This window comes from Macrobrachium nipponense, chromosome 34 (genome assembly GCF_015104395.2).
Source record: "Macrobrachium nipponense isolate FS-2020 chromosome 34, ASM1510439v2, whole genome shotgun sequence".
In the NCBI taxonomy this organism is placed as follows: Eukaryota; Metazoa; Arthropoda; class Malacostraca; order Decapoda; family Palaemonidae; genus Macrobrachium; species Macrobrachium nipponense.
The window spans coordinates 24,817,120-24,839,244 of record NC_061095.1 but is presented as its reverse complement, the minus strand read 5'-3'; the positions used below and the strand labels follow the sequence as shown (position 1 = coordinate 24,839,244).

General features: G+C 41.9%; 1 protein-coding gene across 6 annotated transcripts in view; it reads right to left on the bottom strand.

The window, feature by feature from the left end:
• Nucleotides 1-22,125, bottom strand: part of LOC135207971 (E3 ubiquitin-protein ligase UBR4-like) — an 84,073-nt gene that overhangs the window by 40,768 nt on the left and 21,180 nt on the right. For 4 of the 6 annotated variants that reach the window (XM_064240006.1, XM_064240002.1, XM_064240004.1 and 1 more), the window contains exons 17-30: nucleotides 15,150-15,386; nucleotides 14,684-15,004; nucleotides 14,425-14,556; nucleotides 13,488-13,735; nucleotides 10,484-10,712; nucleotides 10,198-10,358; nucleotides 9,778-10,014; nucleotides 8,768-8,973; nucleotides 8,423-8,631; nucleotides 8,060-8,241; nucleotides 6,799-6,892; nucleotides 6,167-6,307; nucleotides 5,197-5,415; nucleotides 4,821-4,955 (exon numbers count right to left, since the gene is read on the bottom strand). In XM_064240006.1, coding sequence (XP_064096076.1) covers nucleotides 4,821-4,955; nucleotides 5,197-5,415; nucleotides 6,167-6,307; nucleotides 6,799-6,892; nucleotides 8,060-8,241; nucleotides 8,423-8,631; nucleotides 8,768-8,973; nucleotides 9,778-10,014; nucleotides 10,198-10,358; nucleotides 10,484-10,712; nucleotides 13,488-13,735; nucleotides 14,425-14,556; nucleotides 14,684-15,004; nucleotides 15,150-15,386 — 2,751 coding nt within the window. The remainder of the gene's footprint in view (nucleotides 1-4,820; nucleotides 4,956-5,196; nucleotides 5,416-6,166; nucleotides 6,308-6,798; nucleotides 6,893-8,059; nucleotides 8,242-8,422; nucleotides 8,632-8,767; nucleotides 8,974-9,777; nucleotides 10,015-10,197; nucleotides 10,359-10,483; nucleotides 10,713-13,487; nucleotides 13,736-14,424; nucleotides 14,557-14,683; nucleotides 15,005-15,149; nucleotides 15,387-22,125) is intronic. The other 2 variants (XM_064240003.1, XM_064240007.1) reach the window with 1 other exon arrangement.

Sequence of the window (22,125 nt, the reverse complement as noted above, 5' to 3'; positions counted from 1 at the left end):
TACCGCCAATCCACTTTCTTCCCTAAGGAAAAGTAAGAAGTCTGCTATTTGTGTCACAGAGGTACTGGAAGAGGAAAAGTGATGGTTCCTACACCATCGCCGAAAGACGTCCCACTTCGATTGGTAGACTCTAAGGGTAGAAGGCCTTCTTGCTGCTGCGATAGCCGTTGCAACTCTTGCGAAAAGCCTCTCGTTCTGACCAAACTTTTGACAGTCTGAAGCCAGTCAGATCTAGAGCGGGGAGGTTTTTGTGATACCTCTCGAAGTGGGGTTGTCTGAGCAGATCGATCCTCTGTGGTAATGTTCTCGGAAGATCTACTAACCATTCCAGTACCTCTGTGAACCATACTTGTGCGGGCCAGAACGGGGCTACCAGCGTCATCCTTGCTGCCTCCGATTCTGCAAATTTCTTTAGTCTCTCTCCCAGTATCTTGAATGGAGGAAAAGCATACGTGTCTAGACCCTTCCAATCTAGTAGGAACGCGTCTATCGACACTGCCCTCGGGTCCGATATCGGAGAGCAGTAGTTGGCTATCCTCATATTCTTGGCTGTGGCGAAGAGGTCTATATGAGGTTTGCCCCAAAGCTTCCACAGGTCCTGGCAAACATCTTCGTGCAGAGTCCACTCTGCCGGCAGGACTTGATCTTTCCTGCTTAGGAGGTCTGCTCTGACGTTCTTTTCTCCCTGTACGAACCTGGTAAGGAGACAAATCTTCCTTTTTTCTGCCCAAAGCAGAAGTTCTTTTGCTGTCTCGTACAGGGAGAAAGAGTGAGTCCCCCCTTGCTTCCTGATGTAAGCCAGGGCCGTGGTGTTGTCCGAGTTGATCTGAACTGTTGAAGCTAGGACGTGGGGCTCGAAAGCTTTCAAAGCTAGCCAAACCGCCATCAGCTCCTTCTTGTTGATGTGCCAGGTCACCTGTTCCTTGTTCCAGGTGCCTGACACTTCTCTTGAGCCGAGCGTCGCTCCCCAACCTGTTTCCGAGGCGTCGGAATACAACACTTGGTTGGGGTTCGGAATGTGAAGGGACATCCCTTCTGCAAACTTGAGAGGGTTGGCCCACCAAGAGAGGTCCTTCTTGATTTCCTTTGAAATCTCGAAGGAGAACTCTAGGTTTTGTGAACGACACCTCCAGTTTCGATGGAGAAAGAACTGGAGAGGTCTGAGGTGCAACCTTCCTAGAGAAAGGAATTGCTCCAACGAGGAGAGTGTCCCCAACAAACTCATCCACTCCCTCGCTGTGCATACTTCTTTCTCTAGGAAGGCTTTGACTTTCTCTGACCCTCGGGCTATCCGTTCTGGAGACGGAAAAGCCCGAAAATCCAGAGAAGCCATCCGAATGCCCCAGATAGATACGATCTTGACTGGGGATCAACTGAGACTTTTGAAAGTTCACCAAAAGTCCCAGAGAACTTGCCATGAAAAGGGTCTTTTGTAGGTCCTCCAAACATCTTTCCTGAGACTTGGCTCTGATCAGCCAGTCGTCCAAGTAAAGGGACACTCTGACTCCCTCCAAATGTAGCCATCTTGCTACATTTTTCATTAGGCCTGTAAAGACCTGAGGGGCTGTTGAAAGGCCGAAGCACAAGGCCCTGAACTGGAATATCCTTCCTCCCATCATGAACCTGAGGTATTTCCTTGACGAAGGATGGATAGGCACATGGAAGTAAGCGTCCTGAAGATCTAGGGACACCATCCAGTCCCCTGGCCGAAGGGCCGCCAACACTGAGGATGTCGTCTCCATGGCGAACTTCCTCTTTTCTACAAAGAAATTCAGGGCGCTTACATCCAGAACCGGTCTCCATCCTCCTGAGGCTTTTGGAACTAGAAAAAGGCGGTTGTAAAAGCCCGCTGAGCAAGGGTCGCTCACTAGCTCTATAGCCTCTTTCTCGAACATTTGTTCCACTGCTTGTGTTAAAGCAAGGCTCATGATGGGATCCCTGTACCTGGCCACCAACTCCCTCGGAGTCGTTGTCAACGGTGGTCTTTCCGTAAAAGGAATCAGATATCCTTTCCTTATTATAGAGAGGGACCAGTTGTCCGCTCCTCTCTTTGTCCAGGCTTCCGAGAATCTTAGAAGTCTGGCACCTACTGGTGTTTGGAGGACTACTTCCCTACTTTCTTAGCTCTGACAGAGCGTGAGAAGGATCTACCTCTCTTGAAAGTTCTATTACCTCTCGAGGTAGAGGCTCTAGAAGGGGGGCCCCCTCGAAAGGGCTCCTGTCTAGCTGGAGTCTCCTTCTTAGTCTTCGTCTGGAAGGAGGTCTTAGGCTTCCGTGCCGACTGTGCGAGCATGTCCTGAGTCGCCTTCGCAGAGATAGATCCTGAGATGTCCTGGATTATCTTCTTTAAAAAGTTGGAAAAAGCAGAGGCGAGAGCTGCGAATACAGGAGAGAGGCTCTTTGGGCATGCGAAACAGACTTCGTCAGAAAAGAGCAGAAGACTGATCTCTTCTTAAGGATCCCTGCTCCAAAGAGGGAGGCTATTTCGCTCGATCCATCTCTAACTGCTTTGTCAATGCACGTTAGAACACTGTTTAGATCTTCTGGCGAAATAGCATCCGGGTTCTGAGTCTTCTTAGCCAAGACCCCCAAAGACCAGTCAAGGAAGTTGAAGACTTCCAAGACTCTAAACATTCCCTTCAGCAGGTGGTCAAGCTCGTTCATAGCCCAGGTCGTTTTAGCCGACAAAAGAGCCGAGCGTCGTGCTGCATCCACCAGAGAAGAGAAGTCCGCATCCGCCGATGAAGGAAGACCCAGACCTAAGGGTTCTCCAGACTCGTACCAAAATCCGAGTCTGCCCGTAAGCTTGGGAAGGAAGGAAAGGGAAAGAAAACACAGTTTTTCCCTTTCTCCTTCCTTAGAAAGCAGCCAATCACCAACACCTCTCAAAGCCTTCTTCATTGAGATGGTTGGCTTCATCCTCACACAAGAGGAAACTTTCGTCTTCTTCGAAGTCGAGAATAAAGAGAGAGGAGACGGAGGAGCGACGGGAGTAAGGGAGTCTCCAAACTCTTGAAGAAGTAGATCTGTAAGGATCTTGTAGGACGAAACTGACGAGTCCTTCACCAAATCCTCTTCTGAAGGTTCAACTTCATCCACTGAAGAACCCTCCGCTTCTTTACGAGTGCAGTTAGCCTTCTCTAAAGAAATGCGCCTGTCCAGAGAGTGTCTAGTAGTAGACTGGCGCCTATCAGGGGAAGCCAAAGTTTCTGGAGAGCTCCTCTCGAATGAGTCCTTCCTACTCTGATGAGTGCTTGCTCTTTGCTCCTTAATCCTACTCCTAGAATTCCGGGCTTCCAAGGGGGAGCGCCTGCTAGGAGAGGAGAGCCTACTATGCTCAAGGCGCTTCTCAGGCTCCATGCGCCTGTTCAAAGGAGAGCGGCTGCCAGGCGAGCTGCGCCTACCATGAGGCGAACGCCTACTAGGCTCTTGGCGCCTACTTACAGGAGAGCGAAGGTCTGGAGAAGGTCGCTTACTAGGAGACCGGCGTCTACCATGCTCCACAAACTTCGCACCCGACTTGTGTGTCTCTTCAAAAGGTAGTCTCCCAGAAGAGACATATCTTTCAGGCTCTACGCGCCTGTCCTGAATCGAGCGGCTAAAAGTAGAGCCGCGCTTATCAGGAGAAAAAGCGCCTATCAGGAGAAAAGCGCCTATCCTCCGCACCACGCTTGGGAGCGGAGAGACGTCTACTTGGGAGTAGCGCCTACTAGGCTCAAGGCGCCTAACATAAGGCGAGATCCTGTCTCTAGACGAATCCATCAAAGAGTAGGCTCTCTTATCCGGGGAATGAAGGATCTTCGTAAAAGAGCGCGAGGACGAGGCTGTACGCCTGTCTTTAGACGAACGCCTACTAGTCGCTAGATCCCTTCCTACTGGAGAGATGTAGTCACCAGGAGAAAGCTTCTTGGGCGATTGATGCCTGGAAGACGACAAGCGCCTGCTGAGGGAAGAGCGCCTCCTTCCATCCGCTGATAAAGGAGAGAGAACCGACTCTGACTGAGACGGTAAGACAGGTGAAGGAATCCTAGACTTCTTGACAGGGAGAGAGACGTCTTTCCGACGCGTTCCTCCTGCCAAGGAGCCCGCCAGTGCCGAAATCTGCGCTTGCAGTCCCGCAAGAATTCGAGCTGGAGATCTTTTACACGGGTTATCAAAAGAACATTCTTTACCTCTACATTTAAAGCAAACTGTGTGAGGATCTACCGTAGCTTTCGGTAGTCTCACCTTGCATTCATCCATAGCGCACACTCTAAACATAGAAGATTTCTTAACCTCTAACTCAGACATCTCGAAATCAAAGAAAAATCCAAATCAATATCCAAAAACAATCCACAAATGCGTATGCCAAGCCAACAAGATCAGGTACTTCACCGAAAGTCAGTCCAAATAAATCCACGGCAACGAGAAATGAATAAAGCTGTCAGGAGGTAACAACCACAGGTGTAGTCGTCACCGGCGACAGAAAAATTCTGGCTGGAAAGGGAGATTGGTTCTTACATCCGCCACCCAGCGGCGGGTAAGGTAGATCACCTGACCTACCTGTCGCGTGTGCCGCGAGTTTTGAATTCTGTCGTGACGTCAGAGACGTATAGCTAAGTATATATCTGACAGGAAAGTTCATGTACAAAATGAAAGATTACATTAACAATACAGTACACTAATGGTTTTTATTATCTCAAACCATAATAAAATGTAAGAATAATAGTGGATATTTCCCCAGAATGACTCGATCACTCAACCAGCAAAACTTTTAATAGTAGAAGAACAAATTCTGAGATTGCATTAGTGAGGGGAAATTTCAAAACTGTCATCACCACCTGAATGCCTTGAGAAGGAGACGAAGGGCGCCTTCGAAGAGATGATGGGAGGAGGGGCTCAACTCCAAAGGCTGCTGGGCCACTGGAGGAGCCAACACCATCCTCATATGATGCAGGGCTGCGTTTAACTAAAGCCTTGGGTAAAAAAAAAATATATATATATTAAAAATGCAGCCTTTTCTCCAAATATTAAATCTACTTAGTATACTGATGATCAAAACACATTACTGCACGTTTCTTACGCATTGCAAAGAAGTTTATTCATACTTTCTCTGATAGCAGATTTATAATCTCAGTTCCCACAACTGCATTCAAACCAAAAGCTGAGCAATTAGCCACATAATAAGCTATCCAATATTGGCAAAGAATTTCTTACCTGACAAGATCCATCTTCCTTAGCACCACAGTCACAGAAGAAGGCTCCATACTTAGCATAGGTCACATCATGACCGCGATGACACACTCTGGCGCACACGGTACATACCCCAACACCATCAACCATGCGACAGGTGTGACAGTGGTACCAATGCTGGTGCATGAATTCCTTTTGGGTGACTGTAAAGGTGCATAACTTGTTGCACATACTATCTTCATCCTACAGCAAGAACAAAACCATTTTTGAAAACAACTTTTGGCATGATTTCATGTGAAAGCTCAATACTATTGCTAATGGAAAATGGTAATAAGGAAAATACTGTATAATTACAGTACATCAGAAAAGGACCTATTAAAAAGAAAACCAATAAACACAATTATTTAACCTATTAAAAAGAAAACCAATAAACACAATTATTTAAAATGCATTAAATAATCAGATTATAACACTAAAATACTGCGATAGCAATCTGAACTACAAAGAACCATTATTTTTAAATAGGTTAGCTAGCCTACCACTTTAAAAACCACAACTCCCATGGGGATGGCCTGAAGCTTTGGTGTTTAGACATAAATAGCAATGAAACCAAAACAAATATGTTCAAAGTAAATAGAACAATTTTACAGATAAAAAATTAGCCAGCATTATTATAAAACAGGAACAAAAGGGAATGGATGAGAATGAAGGGGCACTAAGCAATGTGCAAGTTATGAAGTCCATGCTTACGATACAGTGTATTATACAGTTTAGAGATATCAGACATTAGGGTTCCCAAGATGAAACTGAATCATATGTAATCAGAAATTTCAGAAAAACTGAGGTTGTAGTCAATCATGAAATCGTGAAACCTTAAAACTGAGTAACAGAATTAACCCGGATCTATAAATTCATACTAATGCACAACAAATTCCCTACTCTGATAACTTCCAAAATCTAACTTTGGTTCCTACTGAAGCAATGAAGAACTTACAGAATCTTCGCCAGCACTATCTTCATCTTCTTGAGTGAGATCATCGACCCAATCTGAATCTGTATCGGCTGTAAGGTCAAGTTCATATGGTGGGGAGGTCATGCCACTACGGTAAGCGACAGCCCAGCGTTCACTGCTGACCTGAAAATGAATTACATATCACTTAGCTCATTACCATTCACTGATGTAGCCCCTCATCTTATCAGATGTTTCATGAGTCTGGCCTTCTGGTAAGCAGGGAATTCTAATATGCCTTAAAGAGCATTTATTATAAGCTAATCTGAAAAAAGTACCCTAAAGTATAACCTACAACAATTTAAGCCTCCATAGTCAACATTAATTTCATATTATTTCCAATATAAAAAGCCTCCACTTTATACATTCATCATCCAATTCAAGAGCCTCACATTAAGGAAAGCTTACAAAATATCTTACTAAGACATATGATTGGACTGATGGCTGACAAGCTATGGTGCTTCTATATATATTTTATATGATCTATTAAATATCAATATCTACACCAAATAAAACAAAATTCTGATTTGTGATTCAAAGATTTTTTTTTAAATTTGAATCTCAATTTCAAATGATTTTTGCATTAAAAATTTTTCTTATCTACTATATCTACATACCTTCAGTGCAGCAACAACATCGCTAACATAAGAGAGCAAGTGACACATGGCTTCCAAAAGTCCTTTATCCTTTTCTCCAATTAAGTGTTGCTTACTGTTAAAATAAACACAATCATTTAATAGTTATCAACATACTCATTCAATAGCTATTCAGTTGCTTACTGTTAAAACATGCTTATCACTTGTCAACTGTTGTCAACATTACCAAAAACAGTAACTCCTGTCATTACTTTTTTATGAATCTCACTTCATAGGCTTTCAAGAAATAAAAAATCCCAGAATTCATTCTAATCTTCCATGAATCTATAAAAATATCCTTCACACCAATGAACTTAAATTTCCTTGAAATCTGTTATCAGTTTCACATTCTAGATCTCTCTTATTACAGCAACATGGTGCACACATCAGCAGTGACTGCTAACATAGATGACCAATGGAATTTTAAGTTGTAGCTGAGGTTTCAGTGGCAAATGAAATGGCTAACAGTGTGGACAAGGCAAGGACCTACATAGTGTAGAAATGGTACTACCAAAAGGATCCAAAGGATCCTGGTTAATTAACCATGAACAAGCAAGGAACCCTTGATTGCTGCAACCAAGCTACCACAAAAAACAGCTGAATACTGGGGAATTTCTGTATTGAGGATCTGGTTCAAACAACTATGTGATACTGCCAGCAACTGTGATAACTCCTAATCCCAACTTCCAACCTCAAGAAATGTTGCTCAGGAAATCCAGCCTCAAGAGTTGCTCAAGAAAGAAACTGTGGTATCAGCAGATCTGAATTACAGCTTTGCCTGTAGCTAAAGAAATTCCTATTTATTCTTGCACTAGGGGTTGGCCATGGCCAGCCCAAGAGTTTGTCAATGCCAGCACATTTGACAGTGGCTTTGTATTAGGATGGAAACAGTAATGGCAGCTGTGAGCAACAGCAGGCAGGCAGACTGAAAACCATGTGCATTCAAAAGAATGAGCAAGTTGATAATGCATACCCAGATAAACAGTTAATAAAAAATATATAAACTAGCAATATGCAAAAAAAAAACATATATAAATAAACAGGTGATGCTGACCCAAGTATTGAAAAATACACAATAATGGATGAAAGTTGACATGTCACTAAGAGTATTTTTCTACAAAGATTCTCATATTTTACAATTAAATTAATACTATTTACTACTCCAAGTGCACAGGATCTTACATTCTTAAAATCTTTACTTGAACATGAAAATCCAAGATTTCAAGGGAAACAAGAAACTTACCACTGGGTTACCCAAGAAGTTGCAGCTCTGAAAAGCGTTACATGTCCCGTGCCAGAGCCTGCACTTGCTAATGATGACATGACAGAGAGCAGATGAGTCATACTCGCTAATCCTTCAGATCCTGTCGATACTAAAGATGAGCCAAGGGGCACAAGGGATCGCAACAGCCCATGAGCTACTTCCTGCATGATAAGAAATCATTGAAGAAGCTGCATATATACTATATTATAAAATTTATTCCATGCCAAAGGATCAATCAATATCTGGAAATACTCTATTGTACAATATATAGCTTAAAAATAACAAGCCTGGAAGATGAATATTCAATTTGAAAAAACATGGAAAATTTAACTTCCAACTAACCTCGGCATACTGAGTGTCTTGTGTTATTATGTAAGCTGTTAGTGTTCGAAGAAGCTGCCAGCTATTAGGAGTTCCTTCACCTTCTGTAGGAGTTGTGGTCAGAAGATTAGTAGAGAGCCAGCCTTGCAACATGCCTGACTCTAGCCACGATCCAACAGAAATACGGCTGCACACAGATGCTAAAGTGTGATCTGTAGGATTTTTCTCCGCTGAAATATAGAAGAGTATATCAATGAGTTATTAACTACAGCAATAAAATTTCCAAGCTACATTTTCCAATTTTACTGATATTTTCAACTACATAGTATAAGTCAAAAGCCAACTATACAGTACAATTTAATTTACCTAGCTGGAAAACTCTTATGAAAAATTTGACTATATGGATTGGCAATGTTGCAGAAGATGTATCTCCAGTTAAAGGGGGACTCAAAAGAGCCGACACAAAATGTGACTCTGCAAGCACTCTGTCTAATGCCAGCTTCCCTGCAGGCACTTCCAGTAGTTCTTCTAGGAATGTTGTACAGCCTTCCAAAATTTGATCATCCAGTACACTAAGAGTGGAAAAACAATAAAAGTTAAATATCACATCCATATCACAAACATATTTACTACCAAAAGCAACTTAGCAATTTTCAAATTAATTATACAAAGACTAAGTTCTGTCAGAGATGCACTCACAATAGAGAGAAAAAACTCTATATATTACACTGCTTCAATCAAACAACATTGCTGTCTGCTGCGAGGGTTAACCTATCAACAAAATTCTATAAGGTGGTACAATTTACTACATATATGCCCTTGCAAGATCACTATTAGCACTACAAAATCTTTCAATAATGGACTTGTTATATGTTGCTGTTAAATCACAAGCACTGTGTGCTGTTCAACAAACTGATTAGCGTTGAGATACTTCCCATGTTTACACAAATGAAACACTTAGGAGTGGGTATTACTTAGTCAAGAACAAGGCAGGTAAGCTTGTAGTTAATGCTAACTAGCGTGCTCAAGAGTTTGTCATTATTATCCATCTTGAGTATCCATCATCATTGTGCTATGATCATCAAATCATTATAGTCTTGCTTTTATATATCTACACCTTTATTTGTGCTAACTTGGTACATCCCAAGTATCTGTTCCAGGCTGAATGTATAACCACATTACATCTTATTGTAATCATCTGGTTTTAAATGAGATCCATAAATTCTTAAACGTCAACAGCTGTACACACCTACATACCGGTGTCTAATATACCAAAAATTAATGTTGAAAACATTAAATGCAGTGATAAAAATGTCTGCCGAACAGAAGTTAAGATGGAACATGATATCAATAACATTAACGGAGTCGAAACTTACCCCTCACATATGGCTGTAGACTGCAACAAAGACTCTACTCTGTACAAGAGATGAGTATACAGTGTAATCTGGAAAGGATCTGGTGAAGTAGAGGAATCACCACCCTCAGGAGTAGGCATCAATCTATCCAAGGCTGTAGAGACAGACTCCGAAACATGATCACATGTGGCATCTACAGCCAAACTGATCAATGTATTGGTCAAAACTCCTCCGTTTTTATCATCGTCACCACACCAGCTGTCAAACAAAAAAGATTAAACTGTTCTATAGACAATTAAAAAATTATCAATACAACAATCTAACTATAATCCTAAAAAAACTTAATACAAAAATCTAATTTCCTCACAATAAGAAGTTTTCACACTGGCACTTGTTTAATATGTCTGTATTGCCAATTAAACAGAAGTATATAGTACTAACCTTGCCAAATCTGTTACAAATGTAACTAATGTGTGCATAACATGTTTGAGAGCCAAGTTAATGCTGAAAGATGGCTGAGCAGACAAGGTGGATATGTGGCCCATAACAACACCTGACACGTACGTTTCTCCAGGCAGGACATCACTACTCATACTGTTCCTCTGTAAAAGATATTTAAAGAAGGATGAGCATCACAAGTACAAATTAATTCTGTGTTAATATAAAATGTCTCTATTACATTTAGTTTACAAACAAGGATCCTAAAAAAAAATTAACTTTTCCTTACCCATGCATGATTGGCTGGAAAATCTGTCATTGTGTTCGAATTCCAGTTGTCAAGAGCCGTTTTCAATGGTGCAGGCAAAGAAACCTTTGATAGGCAAGGTGGGTGGGGACCAGCTCTAGTAACCTGATTACCAGATACAGATAGCACAATGCAGTAAGCTTCTAGTTCCTCAGGTGATAACCTGCTTACCTCTTCCAGGACTCCATTCATCTGCTGTAAAAGACTCCACCTGCAACAGATATAACCTTTATTAATATATTCTATGCATCAAATGCTCCTGCCATTCTTCTTCTACAACATCCTAACACAGTCTTCAGAAACCATTTCCCTTAGCATGGAATGTTCTCTCTTCTAAATATCTCAGCTTCAGGACTGACCCTCTGAGTCCATGCCTAACCAAAATTCCTAAAAATCACATCACAGCAATTAACTCCTGATTGTTGCTGATACTTTACTTAAGCAAAACAAAAAATATTTTCTCCTTGCTGTGCTAATCCAGCCATCAATCTTAAACCATATACCAATAATCACTGCCTCATTTGCTCTTGTGACTGTAGCAACTAGCACACATAAAACAGTTGTAATTTCCTACAACAAAAGTCCTCACTATAATATTTCCTTCCAAAGCATCTTATATCAAAGGCATATTTGTCACAAATATGCCATTGTGTTTAAGTGGCTGATAATAATAATAATTAAAAAAGAAACCCACAAAATCACTGTATAACTTGTTTACTTCTAAGTATTTACATTTAATTTTTACTCCACACTCGAGTACTTTCAGGCCCTATCTATGGCCCCCAGCAGTCTTCTGAAACTTCTTCTCATTGAGCTGTCATTTATGTGATGGCTGTTCTGGTTTCCTTGAGAGTTGCTAATCCCCTCTTGTCGCTCTGATATCCTGAGCTAATGGTCAATGGGATTAACCCTTTTGGTAAGGGAGTGGTCACCAAAAGTCTGTTGGGCAGAAAACCTAATCTCCAGGTCAGCAGGGTCAATCTTAGCTTCTTTTAATATCAAAGCTCGGCTTATGGGATCTTCTGAGGTAAAACCTTTGTTTCCTTCTATTACTTTAATCTCTCTGATGAGTGCTACTTCTACTACCCTCCTATGACTGATTTTATTGCTTTTGTATATAAGCCTAGGCTTATATACAAAAGCAATATCTCCTTTGTGGCAGGCCTCATCCAGTGTTACCTGAAGTCGAGCCAGAACTGTATCTAGCATGTGAAGATCAGAGAATGCTGGCAGCTGTTCCCAGGTGGTCATTAAAAAGCTTGACATGTCGTTGTAGCCTTGAAATGTTAAAACGTATATACAAAGGAAATAAAATCAGTCATAGGAGGGTAGTATGAAGAGCACTCATCAGAGAGATTAAAGTAATAGAAGGAAACAAAGGTTTTACCTCAGAAGATCCCATAAGCTGAGCTTTGATATTAAAAGAAGCTAAGATTGACCCTGCTGACCTGGTGATTAGGTTTTCTGCCCAACAGACTTTTGGTGACTACTCCCTTACCACAAGGGTTAATCCCACTGACCATCAGCTCAGGATATCAGAGCGACAAGAGGGGATTAGCAACTCTCAAGGAAACCAGAACAGCCATCACATAAACGACAGCTCAACAAGAAGAATTTCAAGAAGACTGCTGGGCCTTAATCCAGGCTGACAACCTACACATCTCTTGAAAATGGACCACAGATAGGGCCTGAAAGAACTCGAGTTTGGAGTAAAATTAAATGTAAATACTTAGAAGTAAACATGTTATACACAGTGATTTTGTAGGCTTCTTTTTCAATAATAATAATAATAATAATAATAATAATAATAATAATAATAATGATAATGATAATAATAACAATGATAATGATAATAATAATAATGATAATGATAATAATAATAATGATAAAATGATAACTAATAATAATAACAATAACAATAATACAATAATAATAAGAATAATAATCTAGAAAAACTAGAGGCCGAAGTAGCTCCAGGACTCATGCAGAAGTGTGTGATCCTAGAAACGGCGCACATAGTAAGAAAAGTGATGGACTTCTAAGGAGGCAGGATGCAACCCAGAACCCCCACTATAAATACCACCCAGTCGAATTGGAGGACTGTGATAGACAAAAAAAATAAATAAATAGAAATAATAAAAAAAAAAAAAAAAAAAATATATAATAATAATAATAATAATAATAATAATAATAATGGAGTTTGACATCTATTACATTTCATTGGGTCATTATGCAGTGTTGACATTTAGTGACCATGTGAGCATCTAGTGCGTCCTATACAGTCTTATTAGGATTACTTCTTTTGGCCTTTCTTTTTTTGAACATGACTTCCATGAATACACTTCAGTTTTTATAGATTTGAGCTTATTTGTGGTTGGTATTATGGACCTTTCTGTTTGCCAATCTTGGTATATCAATGGTTTGACAAATGTTATCCAGTCTAATACTTGGGTATGTGTAGCTGTTGGATGGATAGTGCAGGCTAATTTAGCAACAGAATCTACATTTTCATTTTCTTTTATTCCCAAGTGTGCTGGAATGCAACATATTTTTTATTGATAATCCTGATTGGAGGACTTCATGAATTTTTATTTGAATTTCTTGTATAAGTTAGTTTATGGGTTTGTACTGTTTTTTTTTGTGTAAGTTGGTTTATGGGTTTGTACTGTTTTTTTTTGTGTAAGTTGGTTTATGGGTTTGTACTGCTTTATATCACCTATAGCACTGTACAACGCTGAAAATTAGAAGAACTTGCTCTTTTCTCAGATATTACATCAAGTGCCATTTGTATGGCCGTGAGTTCTGCAGAAATTATTGATGATATTAATAGTAGGCTCCTTTTGATTTATTTACCTTTCGAATATACAATAACCTCCCACTACAATATTACTTTTGGAGCCATTTGTATATTGTACCATGAATTACACAGCCTAAAATCCATCAAACATTGAATTAACACAACCGCACAAGTACTTAATAACCGTACCTTGTTGCATGAGCAAGTGCTTCAGTTAATGTCAGCAAGCCTGATATTGGAATTTGATCTGGAGTGATATCTAAAGCTCGCAGGAGATCTCCTCCATCAGATGAACGTAAATCAATATCTCCTTTGTGGCAGGCCTCATCCAGTGTTACCTGAAGTCGAGCCAGAACTGTATCTAGCATGTAAAGATCAGAGAATGCTGGCAGCTGTTCCCAGGTGGTCATTAAAAAGCTTGACATGTTGTTGTACCCCTGAAATGTTAAAACGTATTAAAATAATTCATAAAAATGATAAAATTTATAAAAATAAGTCACTGCCTCCCCTTAACTCTTAAAAAAACTGACAACATTCAGAATGAAATACTTTCTTAAATCTTAATTTTATCAAATAAACTAATCAGTTAAAAAGACACTGGCATCAGAAAACTTCAATGACCAGATGCATATTAATATAAATTCAATATGGCAAAAATTTCTATACAAGATTTATTTTAAACACTACCATTTAATTTCTGTACAAGATTTACTTTTTAGACTCCTCAGTCCATTCTTTTTCATTCCCCTGCACCTTTCAAGATACTTAATTTGTAGTAAACAACAGTCTCAATGCTCTTTTTCATGTACTGTGCTCAAATTCTCTTAAAATTCAATATAAATCCACACATTCTGTTACTGATACTTGCGAGGCCAAGTAATAAATATTCACAAAGAAACAAAGACCTATTATACTTGACAGCAAGTTTGACATATAAAAATGACTCAATTAATGAAATTCATGTTTTTAATATTGCCTCACCATACACTACCAATTATCAGTATCATCTTATGCATGAAAGGCTCAGCAATTTTTCAACAAAAATGGTTATGAACCCTTAATATGAGAAAAGTATTTCTTTCAATTTGGAATACAGTAGTCAAAAGATCCATGGCTGTCCACTAACCTTGCTCAGCAACGAAGACAAAAGCTGATTGGCAACTTTTAAGTCATGCTTTACATTACACATTGATTTAGCCACTGACTTCAATAAAGCATCAGCTTTCTGCGTAGTTAAACTCTGTCGAACCAAGCCATCCTGAAATATGAAAATTTCAAAAAATTAAATATAATTTCCAACAACCATCACATGCACTGATAACTATCAAATTCTTATGTTGAAATAGCTACCATCCTTGATAACAAAATACTATGGTATAATTTACCTTGATCCAACCATTGAAAATCTTGTGCGATGCTCGTGGTCCCCATAGGAGGGCATGCAGTAAGTGGGAACCTTCTAGTTTAGTTTCACTGGTAGACATTGCTTCCAATGCAGAAACAGAGGGAGGCATGGTCAAAAGAAGGCGATAAGCCAAAGAAAAGGCATACTGCACCCCACAGAGTCCCAAATATGTTAACTGAGGATCATTTGCATGACGAAGTGATGGGTCAGTCTGGCATCCAACATTCAGAAGATTCACTAAAGTGTCATACAAAGTACTGTACTTCAATGTGTCAGGTGTAGCTAAAATGAAACTGCAGGCCTGTTAAAAAGATAAAAAAAAAAAGCAATGTTGCAGCAAATTTCATTTGATTTTACACAAGCCAGTAAATTATAATTAAAAACTGGTATTTCAATATTCAAGATAAACATAATAACCAACCTGAAAGAAAACAAATATTTTGTACCGTGGCTAGCCTTACCAAACCATCCAACTTGGGAGTATCCTGGGTATTAGTTTCAGCTGGTGTTAATGTATAGAATCTAGGTCGAATGGCATAATCTTCATGAGAATAATTCTTGCGATAATTTTCTTCCAAATCACGCCATACATGGTACATTTTTCCTCCTGATCCAGAGCTAGAATCTTTGCCCAATGACTGATTTTCACACTGTAAAATTGGTTTGAAAAGGTTCCACTGCACCTGTAAAAAAAAAAAAAAAAAAAAAGAAAAAAAAACAAAAAAAAAAAAAAAAAAAAAAAAAAAAAAAAAAAAATCTTGTAACTGAAGTTTACATGGTCTAAAAAATTTGTAATGGAAGTTACATGGGCACAAACATCAATCTTAACTAAAAGCAAGAACACTTCTTCCTAAGAAGATTGGGCATAAAGTAACCTAGTAAAATTTGAGACTCATAGATGTTGCCTAAGGATTTGTTCTTGAATGAAAGCTGAAAATTGGAGCCAGAAATACTTGAAGTTGGACACCTATGTGAAAACAGTCCAAAAAATTTGGATGGAAAGTAAAAAATGAAATACAATGTAAACAGGAGCCATTTCTATCAATATGTGAACTATGTTAAATCATACAAAAACTAACTGGCATAAGTCTTAATAAACTCAAAATCTACTAGTCTTGTAAAATTACAAAATATACAAAATTGATATCATTCTTGTGTAATCTTCAAAAGTTGTGAAAAAAGCAAAAGGTTCAAATCCATCAAATATGAATGACAATGATATTGTTATGATACAATAAAGGTTTCATACATACTTACCTGGCAGATATATACATAGCTAAGACTCCGTCGTCCCCGACAGAAATTCAAATTTCGCGGCACACGCTGCAGGTAGGTCAGGTGATCTACCGTCCTGCCCTGGGTGGCAGGATTAGGAACCATTCCTGTTTTCTATCTATTTTTTCTCTTCCACCTGTCTCCTTGCGGGGAGGCTGGGTGGGCCCTAATCGTATATATCTGCCAGGTAAGTATGTATGAAACTTTATTGTATCATAACAATATCATTTTCATACAATCAACTTACCTGTCAGATATATACATGCTGATTGCACCCTTCGGTGGATGGTAAGAGACAGCTACTATATGGAATAGACAGGTAAACAACATATGTTGTAGGTATAAATAAAACCTTGGTTCCTACCTGATAGGTGGTAGACTTCGTGGGTGTTTGCCCAGTAGTCTGCATCACCTCAAGAAACTTTAGCGAGATATGTGATCTATGGCCAAGAGTTCTTGTGGGTCTGCCGAAGGGGTCTTATCCACTTACTCGGCAGAGCCTGAAAGGACTTTGTCAATGGTGCTGATCCACTTATATGACAATACACCTTATGATGGAGCGCAACACCGATCCCGATCACCTGATCCTAACACGAGGGTTCGCGCTCAAATTGGAAAGAGTTATCCCCACACTCCTTTCAAAAACCCCAATAATTTCACTAAGTTAAAAAACTTTAACTCAAAGTTAAGGATCAGTGTCGGCTCCTTATCCCAGTAACGTATCCGCAGAAACGTATAAACCGCAAAAGAGAAGGATCTCTCGTATGTTAACTTGACATCCTTTTGTGTAATGAGAAGTCAACCACCAGATGTTGCCTCCTAACCGCACAACACAGCCTAATATGTTATTATATGACATATTGTTATGTAGAAGACAAGAATTTGCAAAAGCGCGCACTTCCTGCGCTTTTAATTCTCAGCTGTTTGAAGGAATCAAGTCACTAATGAAGTGCTTAGGAGATCTCCATGTTTCAAAGAAGACCAGGGCTTTCTTGAAATGGATCTCACACCACTGAAGCCTGAAGCCTGGCAGGTAACCTCGCGCCTGGCTGGTGCTTCGCTCTTGGTTGGCGCCTAGCGCTTGTCTGTACCTTTCGCTTGACTGGCGCCTCGCATCTGGATGACGCTTCGCGTCTTAGCTGGAGATTCGCGCCTAGAGCCTGGCTTGCGCCTGCCTGGCTGGCGCTTTGTGCCTGCTGGCGCCTCGCGCCTGCCTGGGGAGCTTCGCGCCTGGCTGGCGCCTTGCGCCTGGCTGGCGTCTAGCTCCTGGTTGGAGTGGCGCCTTGCGCCTGCCTGGAGCTTCCGCGGCTGGCTGGCACCTCGCGCCTGGGCTGGCGTCTCGCGCCAGTTGGCGCTTTGTGCCTGCCTGGCGCCTCGCGCCTGGCTGGGCGTCGTCGCGCCTAGGTTTGGCGCTTTGTGGCCTGCCTGGCGCCTTTGCGCCTGCCTGGTAGCTTCACGCACCTGGCGTGGCGGTTCCTCGCGCCCGGTTGGAGTGGCGCCTTGCGGCCTGCCTGGAGCTTCGCCGCTGGCTGGTACCTCGCGCCTGCCTGGCGCCTCGCTCCATGCCTGGGGCGCCTCGCGCCTGGGTGGCTCCTCCCCACTTGCCGGAGCTTCGAGCTCGGTAGAGTCTCGAGGATGTCTGGCAATGTCCACATCGGACACTCTTATCTGTCCTATATGTTCGCATCTAGCGCCTCTGTGTCAGGTTGTAGGCCCGGTCTTTCTCCCTCACAGACAATGACAGTGTTCTTGGGGCTGTCCTGCAGGTTTCTTCTTCCTTACTGACTGTGTCCAGAAGGTCTTGAGTCGCCTTCTCAGTTAATGAACGAGAAATGTCCTTCACTACTGAGAAGGGAACAAAAAGTCAGACAAAGGCGAGTACAGAAGCGCTGCCCTCTGAGCGTGGGAGACCGCTTTGGTTAAAAAGACACTATATACTGTCCTCTTTTTAAGAAGACCTGCTCCAAACAAAGAGGAGATCTCAACCGAGCCATCCTGAACCGCTTTGTCTATACAAGACAAAATACACAGAAGGACTTCTGGTTCGAGTCCTTCAGAATCATGGGCTTTCTTGGACATCACCCCAAGGGACCAATCTAAGAAGTTGAAAACTTCCAATACATGAAAGAGTCCCTTGAGGAGATGGTCCAGTTCTGAATGCCCCAAGTTATACGGGCAGAGTTCAAACCTTGTCTACGTGAAGCGTCAACTAAGGTCGAAAAGTTCGCTTCTGACGTAGACGGAAGAGAAATACCCCTATTCTCTCCCGTCTGATATCAAATGCCTCTTTTACCAGCTAGTCTCGCTGGAGGCATGCAGAAGACCGTTCTAACTAACACCTTCTTCAACTTCATCCAAGAGTCTAAAGACTGAAGAGCCCTCTTCATCGAAATGCGGGCTTCATTCTAAGAAAAAAACGAAGATTTCTTCGTCTTTGCACTCGAGAAAGAGAGCGCGGAGAAGGAGGTAGGCAGGAGTCAAGTCGTCTCCATACTCCTCTAGAAGCAGGCTGTCAAAACATTATAGTTCGACAGTCCTTCTCTTCCTTGAAACTCCTCCTCCGAGTTTACTTCTAACTCGGGGTCTAGATGAGTCTCCGTTGCTAATTCAGTACGTCTTTCCTCTGGAGGAGACGAAAACTCCATAAAAGGAGAGGGGCTAAGGGAATGATATTCCTTCCTCTTCCCCGCTTTAATAGTCCTGGAAGGCGCCAACAGCCCAGGCTTCTCTCCATAAATGGATGACGCTTCCCGCTTGGATGACGCTTCTAGTCAGCCAAGCGTCCTGGCTGACGCCTCCCTTTGTGTGGCTGCTGACGTCTGGATGACGCGCCTCGCGCCTGGAAGACGCTTCGCTCTCAAAAGGCGTCCTAACTGGCGCCAAAATTTTGGTTGGAGCCTCGCGTCTAAAAGCAGCTTTAAAAGACATTCATGTCTTGACGACGTCTCACGTCTCTCTGGCGTTACGTGTCTTCCGTAAGATTCTCCCGATCTCGCTCTCGAAACCGAAGCCTCTGCGATATGTTTGGAAGCTTCACGTCTGCATGACGCCTCTCGCTTCGCAGGGGAGAGAGGACGAGACTTCTTGATTGGAAGCGCAACGTCCTTCCTACGAGGCGCTAACACTCCCACCAAAGAGGCCAGTTGCTCTTGTACTGGCAAGATAATCTTCCTTGAAGCTTTTCCCACGTTCATCTTCAATCGGGGAGAAGTAAGGTAAAAGGAAGCAGTCCTATAGGAAGCCTGTTCGTCTTCTCACAACTCTTCCCAATAAATGTTAAACATGTTAACAGTTATTATCGTCGATCGAGAAGGATCTCTTTGTTAACGCGAATAGGAGCGAAAAAAGATTCTCGATGCTCTATGCGATATGAGAGTGTCGTGGTAAATGGCCTAAGTGATTTTAAATGGGTAACGAAATCAGGAACGAATCTTGCCGTTACCGAGCTTGATGTCTGAGAGTCTACTGGGCTCCTAGGTTAATAACTCGCTAAAACGAGAAAATCTTGGATGGTGCTCTTGGCTCGCTGCGCCAGGCTGGCGCTTCTGGCGCAAATTTTGCGCCAGGCTGGCGCTTCTGGAGCATTGCGCCAGGTTGGTACTTCTGGCGCGTTGCGCCAGACTGGCGCTTTCTTCTAATTCTTTTTATGTTATGTGCCAGAACAGCTTTGCCTTTATGGTACCCGACATCCTTTCACATGTTAATTCCGTTCTTAGTAGGAAAAAACTTTATATGCGTAGTATAGTCCATTCAGGGAAACAAGTTCTGTCCCAAAGAGAATGTTTCCCATCCGACTCATCCATCTTCTTCTGAGCAGGTACTCTAATAAGCTATGCTTTCGTAGCCTGAGAGCATTACATAATATAATGTTCTGCTGCGATAGAATCCTTTAATAATGTTACCTACGTAAACCGCATTGAAAGGTTGTACTATCTCTCTTATTGAAAGCTTCTTAGCAAAAGGCATACAATATTTATTTATGTTAGCTTAACTATCCCCTCAATCCGAGGTTAAGACCGCGATTGTAGGGAGAGATACGGAAAGTTATTCCCTCCCGCAGGAGAGAGAGAGATTCGCCCGACCGCTCATGACTGACACCTACATGGTACTGACAGTAACTGGCATAGGCGTACTGCGTTGGTCTCAGGCTCTCAGCGAAAGCAGTCCCCGCTTACTCTTCCAGAGTTGCCAGCTACTCCAATTAATAGGAATTTAATAAAATTATTATCGAACTTCAGGAAGTTCTTATTAAAGCATATTTAAGCGAAACAAGACTTCGATAAATCTAGAAGCTAAGTAGGTGTAGTCTTAACAATCCCTTTAAGCGTAGTCCTTCCTAGGAAAGACGTAGAAGGATACTTGTAATTGAGTTGCACAGAAAAGAAGTAACTACGGTATGTGTTTATGAATTGACCGTATCGTATTCTCATCAGCAGCAAAACTCTACTACCTTCTACTATCTTCGTTCTTTTCGTTAATAGAACGATAGAAAGTATATATATATATATATATATATATATATATATCCTTAAGGAACGAAGTTAATCAAGGAACTCTTTAAATCTTCGTGATTTCTTCATAATCGCGGAAGAGACAGAATTCCTGTTCATCACTTTTGCTAGGGTTTACGGAAGGAAGTAGATATTTTCTATCAGCCATCATACCCAAAACACTCGATGAGATCTTATTAAGAAAAACTCCCAAAGCTCTTGCCTCCTAAAAACGAGGGAAGAGCATGGATGAAGGAGAGAGTCCGCATTGAGAGGAACTGCCTAACAAAGGAGTCTTCTGAATAATGAAAAGGGGCTTCTCTTAGTATCAGAATCCTTCTGACAAAAGCAACGGCCGCCTGTGCGACATCTTGCACATTTGCCAGGGGAAAGTTGTTCAAGTTAAAAATTCAAAGAGGAGTCTCGCGACTGACCTCTCTCTCTAATGAAGATTTTTGAAATCTTCTGACGCCTGGCGTCTGGATCCTTGCGCCTAGCGCCTAGCGTCTGGATAGTTCCGCGCGCCTGAATGTTCCGCACGCTAGAAAGGAGACTCGCTCCTGGAACGTTCCGCTTGCGTGGAAGGTTCCCGTGCGACCCTAATAGATCCGAGCGCCTCTAGTCTTGTTATACGAGCCTCTTGCCAGAAAACGTTCAATGGAAGTATCCTTCTGATTGCCATTCTCCTATAAGGTTCCTTAGTTAAGCCGCCTGTTTTCTCTTTGAAGGCGCCTTGCGCCAAGAAAAAGTTCTGGAACGCGGCTCTCACTCCGTTGCTGGAACGCGGCTCGCGTTTATCTGTATGAACGAAGGCTCCGCGCTAGTCTGATGAGGAACGCGGCTCGCGCTAGTCTGTTGGAACGGCGGCTCGCTGCTGGCTGTTGGAACGTGGCTCGCGCTAGCTTGCTGGCTGGCTCTCAGCCTCTCGCTCAGTGAGTCAGTGTTCTCTTATTCGAGAACGAGCCAGATCGTCCGAACTTCTAACATGTACATTCTTCTTCGTCTTTTCGGATGTAAGATGAAGAAACGGAAGAACAGACGCACTTTTTAAAGGACTGGCCTTTGCAATGGCTATCCCCTGGCAGTCTGGGACGTTTTAACAGATCCCGCCGAGGGAACGCCCGATCGGTGGGATTCTCCATAACCTCCGTAAGGGCTTTTCGACTTTCCTTCTCCTCTGGGCTTGTGAGTTTGGAAGAGGTCTAGGCCTGAGAGCGAGACAGAGCCGATCGAACGCACCCTCTACTAATTAGGACGCCTTTGCCAATGGCGAACTTGGCAGTCTGGGACGATCTACAGATCCTGCCGAGGGGACGCCTGATCGGTGGGGATTCTCCATAACCTCCGTAAGGCTTTCGACTTTCCTTCTCCTCTGGGTATGTGAGCTTGGAAGAGGTCTAGGCCTGGGAGCGAAACAGAGCCGAACAGAACGCACCCTCTACTGCACTAACAGTAAAATCACTTCTTACCTTTCAATAGCTCGTATTTAGAGCTACCTTCCTTTGTCTTCAAATTGCAATATGAATTTGAAGATTCTGTGAAGTAAGAAGGAGATGAGGATACCACACTACTAGTAATGTTAATGCTCTAACTGCTCGTTAGTACGAGAGCTATATAAACTTCTAAGGAAGCGTAACTATTCTTTCCCTTACATCGT